The 7,692-nt window shown below is 47.6% G+C and overlaps 1 protein-coding gene across 2 annotated transcripts in view; it reads left to right on the top strand.

Moving 5' to 3' along the window:
* The window catches only part of CFH (complement factor H), a 43,057-nt gene extending 36,461 nt beyond the window's left edge, over positions 1 to 6,596 (top strand). For both annotated transcript variants that reach the window (XM_030033479.2, XM_030033480.2), the window contains exons 18-24: positions 978 to 1,154; positions 1,823 to 1,999; positions 3,011 to 3,187; positions 4,482 to 4,664; positions 5,416 to 5,619; positions 5,914 to 6,111; positions 6,201 to 6,596. In XM_030033479.2, the coding sequence (XP_029889339.1) occupies positions 978 to 1,154; positions 1,823 to 1,999; positions 3,011 to 3,187; positions 4,482 to 4,664; positions 5,416 to 5,619; positions 5,914 to 6,111; positions 6,201 to 6,202 (1,118 nt within the window). In that variant the 3' untranslated portion in view covers positions 6,203 to 6,596. The remainder of the gene's footprint in view (positions 1 to 977; positions 1,155 to 1,822; positions 2,000 to 3,010; positions 3,188 to 4,481; positions 4,665 to 5,415; positions 5,620 to 5,913; positions 6,112 to 6,200) is intronic.
* The last annotated feature ends 1,096 nt before the right edge of the window (positions 6,597 to 7,692 follow it).

The following is a 7,692-nucleotide window of genomic DNA, read 5'->3' on the forward strand; positions in this document are numbered from 1 at the left end:
CAGCTCATAGCTCTGCCATGTGAGTCCTGGGCACATCCTCATAATCCAAGGATCTTTTTTCTACGTAGCCCATTAATGACTAGGAGTTGCTTTGATGCTTCAGTGATGGAAACCACTTTGGTGTAGTAAAGGTCTGTCCTGGTTTCAGCTGGGATAGAGTTAACTGTCTTGCTAGCTGGTACAGTGCTATGTTTTTGAGTTAGGTATGAGCTGTTGATAACACTGATGTTTTCAGTTGTTGCTAAGTAATGTTTAGTCTAAAGTCAAGGATTTTTCAGCTTCAAACCACGACAAATGCCCAGCCAGCAAGAAGGCTGGAGGGGCACAAGAAGTTGGGAGGAGACACAGCCAGGGCAGCTGACCCAAAGTGGCCAAAGGGATATTCCATACCATGTGACGTCACATCTAGTATATAAACTGGGAGGGGTGGAGGTGGGAGAGATCACCGCTGGGGGACTAACTGGGTGTCGGTCGGCAGGTGCTGAGCAATTGCATTGTGCATCATTTGTATATTCCAATCCTCTTATTACTATTGTCATTTTGTAAGTGTTACCATTATCATTATTAGTTTCTTCTTTTCTGTTCTATTAAACCGTTCTTATCCCAACGCATGAGTTTTACTTCTTTTCCCAATTTTCTCCCCCATCATCCCACTGGGTGGGGGGGAAGCGAGTCAGCGGCTGTGTGGTGCTTAGTTGCTGGCTGGGGTTAAACCACGACAAGGTCAGAAGCCTTTATTAAAATATTCTGGCATGGTTAGAAACAGGATCTATATATTTCAGTGATGAAGTCCATGCCTATTTAGGGGAATGACTAATTTAATTTTCCATATGCTACCTTTTATAGAAAATCCACTGTCAACGGATGACAATGCTAATGTTACAAAAAGCTGCCTGCAGCATCTGTTTGGTAGAAACACTACATTCATTGTGTGTGTGTCAGATTAGCACAAGCATCGACTTTCTGTATCTTTTCAGAAATGCCATGTGGAAGTGTTCCAAAAGTTGCCAATGCTCAAATTGAAGGCAGAAACAAGGAAATCTATGAGCCTGGTGAAACAATTCGCTACCAGTGTGATGCAGGGTTCCTGACTGTTGGTTCCCCCGAAATTATTTGCAGAGAAGGAAATTGGACAGCACCGCCCTTCTGTGAAGGTATAGGTTCTACCTCTAAGTAGTCTGTGATCCTTCTTAGTCTCGTGTTGTGAATTAAAGTAATGTCAGCGCAGGCATGCAGGTGAGTCAGGCCAAGAGAGCGAGGAGGTGACTTGCTTTGAATGGACTGCTCCAACACCTATTTTTCTGGCTCCTGAGAAACAACAAGCAGGATAGGTCAGCAAGGAAATGGTTTCCCCTGTGGGCTGAAGCTAGTAGCTGAAACGTAGCTCTCTGCTGAAATCAAGCAGGCCAAGCGTTATGGAGGAATGGATGCTGGCTGCAGAGGGGGAGATAACTGGTGGGGTAATAGATCTTATTTTCACGTCACTAAGAATGCTGGTTGCTGAAAGTGGCCTTCAAATAGCAAAGAAATCATTTCACTCTCCAGCCCTTTGGCACACGAAGCTGTACAGCACCAATCTGCACATTGGGCTGATCTCTGCAACTCCTTTTCTCTTTTTAGTCACTCTAGGCAAAAAAAATAAAAAAAGTGTGGTGAAGCATTGCAGAATAAAGACCATAATATCTTCCTTTTCTGCCTGCAGAAAATGATCTGCATAACGCAAACCGTTTTTGCTCCTCAGGAGCACTGGTGGTCTGGAGTGCAATGTTCTGTGATTGTCATATTGCTGCACTACTGTTCTTAAATGCACTTCTCTTTTCAGATGTTAGCTGTGGAGCCGCACCTGAAATTCCCAATGCTTATATTACAAGCGCTCAACAGGAGAGGTATCTGCCCGGTGCCAGAGTGCAGTATGAGTGTGAACGCAATTTTCAACTGATGGGTGGAAATTATGTCACTTGTACGAATGGAGAATGGTCACAAGCACCAACTTGCAGAGGTAGGAATGTGTGCTTTCACCTTGCCTGTTAGCGTAGAGGGGACTGTTTGTTTACCTAAACACGCTAAAGACTTTACCTTTTTTTACTTCTGTTTTCTTGGTGCACCCCAACTTTGTGCTTCCTATTGCTTCCTTGCACAGCGCTTTGATTTAGCTGGATGCTTCTAGAAATGCCGGGGATATTTTCATCAACAGCAAAAATGTCTTGAAGAAACAGGGCCTAAAATGTGCTGCTCTGTCATTCTCCTGCACGATACTGGCATTTCCCCAGAGTCTGCCATTTCAGCGACCTTCACTAGAAAGATACGTAAGGGCTCCTCTGTTCTGTTCAAACCTGTCAGGGAGTACCTGAATGGAAGAAGCAGTAGGGGAGACAAAGAGCCGTTCTTCTCCAGGGCTCCACTCTGACCAATACAGACCCCGGCAGAGACTCAGATCTCAACCACGTAAGATCTGCTCTGGCTGTGGAAGTGGGAAGAGCGTTCCTGTGACAAGGAACTGTCGGGAACTGTGCTCCTGTCCCCCGCCCAAGTCTGTGGCTGCCAGGCAAACAAGTGCTACTTGGCTTTCTCACACCTCATGGAGCTGACTGCACTTACCTGTCCCTGAGCAGTGCTGGCTGACAAGCTCCTCCGGAGCTCTGCGGTTCAGCAGAGCACCAGCTTGGCTGCTGGCCCTGCGACTTCCAGGAATGCCAGGGCTCGCCAGGGAGGGACATGGGCACACAGGAAGGCTGGTGTGGCTTCTTGTGCCATGAGGCGTAGCTACAGAAATGCTGGCTTTTTCTAGAAGCTCTCATTGACCCTGCCATCTCCTGAGAGTCCCAGAAAGTGTGTTCTGCTGCCACTGTCACACCTGATTTTTTCTCCATGGTGAACTCTTGAAGCTGTGACCCACCTGAGGCAGAAAATCTGGACAGAAATTGTAGCAAGGTTGATGCCTTTAATTGTCTGTTGTATAGGGGAACACCTCAAGGACTGCAAACCTGACTGCAGCAGTGTCTCTTTTCAGACGTGACGTGTGAACCTCCTCCAGAAATTGCTGGTGGTAAAGTTCAAGGTGTTAAAAAGTCAAGGTATTTGCCTGCGGAGAGTGCTCGCTATCAGTGCTGGCAAGGTTTTGAGATGACTGGGACTGCCACCGTCACGTGTCGGAATGGGACGTGGACAGTGCTGCCAAAGTGCAAAGGTAATTTCTCTCTCTTCATACAGTCGCCTGTCAGTGATACTGTCATGAAGCTGACTCAGTGGCATTTCCTTCTCCAAATTTCAGTCTCATGACTGTGCACAAACGCAAGGTATCTGGCACACTCAGGAAAAAGCCATTTTCCCAGGTATCTGCTCAGGTGAGTTTAGCAGCTGAGTGATCCAGGTGGCTTCACTTGAGAGGGCCACATCTGGAAAACCACCCTGAGGCTGAGAGCAGTTGCTGGCCAGGTCTAATTTTGAGTTGCAGCCCTTGGACTTCTTAGAATCTACTTTTGGTGGCTGCCTGATGAGAAGAGGGTGAGAAATTTTGCTGTCAGTGTTGGAGAGCAGAGCCCACAGCTTCCCTGCCAGTTGACATCCAGATAATGCAGACGATGCATTGCTGCATTGCATGTCATGGAGTCAAAGCAACTGTTAAATCAACTGAGGGTAGAATTTGATGTGTGAGCCAATACCTAGGTACTGTGTTGGTGCCTCCTGGGATTTCATGAGTGCCCTGAACAGCCCCATTTGTTTTTGTTAGACATCCAGAAAGTTTCAGCACATGAACCAATGCAGCAGCATTTGACTCAAACACCACCCAGCCGGGAGCTGAAAGGGGTGCAGAAACAGCAGACGAATTAAGACGAGGCTCCATGTTGTGGCTCCAGAACAGAATGCCAAGTGCAAGGAGGCCCACTGCTGGTACCAAGGGACCTGGGTCTTCTCTGAAGATCTCCCAACGCAAGGTCCGTTGGAAGGCCAGACTTGGCAGCAGTGTGGTGCTTGAATAGATATAAAAATCCGTGAGGCAGCAATGCTTCAGGATTGGCACGTGTGAACTCCCCGGTGGCCCTAAGTGGCCCACAGAGCCCAAGGGCTGTCCCATTAGTGACTGCAGTGGTGCAGTTCAGTGGCAGTTGTTACTGTTTGCATTCGGATCCACTTTTCTCACTGCCCAGGCAGCGCAGCGCAGGGAGGAGGTGGGTGTCAGGCTCTTCTGCAGAAAGAGCTGTGCCAAATGCTACACCGTTGTGTGGGATGAGGGAAAGTCCTGCAGGCAGCTGCAAGCACTTCAGCTGTGGGCAAATGGGGTGAACTGGCAGCTATGAGTCCCAGCACTGGAGAAATGAGAAACTCTTGCTCTTTTTCACCTGCCAGGTATATGGTTTTTCTCCCTGCTTTCCTCCAGCTCTCTCAGAGTACTGCCAACGTACTGTCCAGTAGTATTTGTGGCCAGGCCTCTGTTGCAATTAAACTCTTGTGGCTTTCTCTGATTGGGAATTTTCTTCCAGGGAAAGGTGGGAAATGTGGCCCGCCTCCAGTTATTGAAAACGGAGACCTTCTTTCCTTCCCCATGCAAGAATATCGACAAGGTACAACTCTGGAGTACAAATGCCCAAGTCTCTATGTCCTGGAAGGATCTCGGTATATCACCTGTACTGATGGGCAGTGGACAAGCCCCCCGGTTTGCCTAGGTAGGTTGAAGCACGTGCTGGGTGGCCAAAGACCATGTGACTGCTCCTGTTGTCTTTTTCTCAGATCCCAAGGGCATCACTTGTACAGCAGCCCTTGTGCTGGGGCTGTGATGCCGGCAGGGCAGAACGGCAGCGAGTCCTCCTTTTGTCCAGGAGTTTCTTCTTGAAGTTGGCTCGTGTAGTTCCCTCTGCTGCCTGCTGTCTCTCACCACCACAACGGGTTCGGGAGGAGGCGAGTTTGGCTGAACCCCACTGTGTGAGGGGATCTCCATCACCGTGCAGGGCTCCCGCGTGCTCCCGAGTTGGCGACGCTGCTACAGTCAGCAGGCTGGGAGTGGGGAGGATGGGTCTGAGCGTGTGGCAGTGCTGGGGAAATCCGGGGGTGCATCCGTGACGTGGCCGTAAGGAAACAAATTTAGAGATGTCCTGAGCAGAAGGGAAGGAGGGATCTCAAAAAGGACATGGGGAAGTTCATTGGTGCCTGGCGACTTCCCCACCCGTGCTTCGATCTTGCCCTGCATGGCTGTCAGAGCGAAAAAGCTTCTCCTTAGCTCTGCGTGGGGTCTCAGCTATGGGCTTTTTTCCCTTTAGCTTGGATGTGAACGTCTTTCCTGTTGCAAGTAACAGAGGGTGAGAGCAAGTAGCTGGAAGCACTTGTGATGCAAAGAACTTCTGTAGGCTCTAGGGGAAAAAAAGTTACCTGTGGTGCATCTATGTGAAGTGATGACACTCTTCTCTTGCCTTTTTCAAGTGGCCTGTACAGCATCTGAAGAAGACATGGGCAGAAACAATATTGAGCTGAAATGGATCATAGGAAGAAGAAAGCTGTATTCCAGATCGGGTGACTTTATTGAATTCCGGTGTAAAATAGGATATTTGGCAGACCCAGCATCTTCTCCCTTCAGAGCACAGTGCGTGGAGGGGACATTAGAATATCCACGGTGCAAGCCAGGAAGTAAGTGATCTCCAGTTTGGCCACAGCTTAGCCGCTCTGTTGTTGCATTTTTAGTGCTGAAGCCGAGGGGAAAGCCTTTAGCTTTCCTGGGGGAGCACCTGGGGAGGAGCCAGGGTGTGGGAGCATCCTGTGAGCTGCGGGTGGTGAGGGGCAGAGCCCCCAAAAAGCCATTGACTGGCGTACCTGAGCTGGAAAGACTGCTGGGGTAAGGGCTCTCAGCTGGTACCAGGAGTTTCAGCACATCAGTTGCCCTGTGTGAGGTCTACAGGCAAATAATGAAAGTACTTTTTGCAGAGAACTGTACAGTGCACGCGAGGATTATGGAAAGGAACAACATTCAACTACAGTCATCAAGCCGGTTGAGCTCTTCCACCTATCGCTCTGGAGAGTATGTTTTCTTTGAATGCAGATGGTTCCACCGTCAAGTTTCACGGCCTGAGTGTTTTAGAGCAGAATGCCTGGATGGAGTGATTAAGTATCCTTCATGTGAATGTAAGTGCTCGGTGCCAAGGACACAGGGGGGCTGTAGGAGGCAGGCTTGGTCATCACGCCTTTTCCCCTTTCTTCTCTTTATGCTGCAGGATTGCTTGGATAAATGAAAATGGCATGAAGGAGCCCAGCTGTGGAAGCGAAAGATCCCTCAACCGACCCAGTGATTTGAGCTCAATTTTTCCTGGCGTTTCCCGTTTTGCTGTGCTTTGTTTGCAGCTTAGCCGGTGTTCTGTCTTGGAATTTGTCAATGTTTTTCTTTTTATTATTGGATGATTGTGTTTACATTTTCTCCACATTCTATCCATTTTTGTAAATGTATTTACATATTGCAAATGTGTTTACATTTTATCTATCGGAATGGTTGTTCTTGCATTTTATCCATTCTATGTTGATCTCACTGTTATTTTTATTAGCAATTGTGTCCTGAAATAGGCTGGCTTTGGTGGCATACTGAGACAAGAATTAAAGCCCACAGGTAATAATGAGCAAGGAGAGTGTGTTTGGCCTTGTCTGCTCCTTCTCCGTGTGCTTGCCTGGAAACTAGCCTGGGGTCATGGCAGAGGTGAGTGTCCTGACCGCCTGATCAGGATGAGCAAGTGAGTGGAGTCTCTTTTCAACGACTCCAGGAAGTCTCTACATCACAGGCCCAGTTCTTCTGGGGGACTTGAGCCTCCCTGACATTTGCTGGAAGGGCAAGATGTTGGGATGCAAGTAATGGGGGTTTCTGGGTGGAGGTGGGGATGACTTCTTGGTCCAGGCCCTGGAATGGGACCTTCCATCCCTATATTTTATAGGAGAGTTTGTGATGTTATCTTGGTGGGGCTAGGACCTTCATGATTTTTTGGTTGTTGTTCCGACGATAACATACTGCACCTGACGTATGCTAACATATTGCAGTTAACACATTTGTGTATCATTGATGTCTTGCTGGGTGGGGGAAGGTTGAGGGAGTGTTTTTACTGCCTCTTACCTATTGGGCTTCGTAGATGCTATGCAGTTTCTTTTCTTGCTATTCACTTTTCTAAAATTTTTTGAAAGCCACTGCAGGCAGCCCACCTGGCACTGTGCAGCAAGGGGTGATTTTGCATTGACCGTTGGTGCCTTCATCTCAGACGGTTTTTTCTTTATTCTCATCTAATTCCACTAAGGTCGTGAAAATCAACTAAACCAGTGTGCTGTATTTGTGTATAGTTAAAGGAGCTTATATCAATATTCACATGGGGTATTAATATGGGTTGATTTCTCTCTAAGGAAAGGAATCAAGAAATACTTCTTCTGTATCCTTTTGCTGGATGATAAGGGAGATTTTGGAACAGCTAAATCTTTGCTTTGGCAGCTCCATAACCAAGTAACTGGACATATTTTCATCATATTTTCATCTTCTTACTCTGTCTTGGCAGTTCCCAGCAGTTCTTCAAGTTTTGATGATCAGACCACAATCCATTACCTTTTCTGACATAAACATAAAGCCCCATTGTCTAATATTTTATTCCTAAACCCTAAATCGTGTCTAGTTATTGTTTCCCTATTTTAAATATTAACTGATGGGGGGGGGGGGGGCTGTATGCAGGACTTTAACAG

Source organism: Aquila chrysaetos, chromosome 12, assembly GCF_900496995.4.
Source record: "Aquila chrysaetos chrysaetos chromosome 12, bAquChr1.4, whole genome shotgun sequence".
NCBI lineage: Eukaryota > Metazoa > Chordata > Aves > Accipitriformes > Accipitridae > Aquila > Aquila chrysaetos.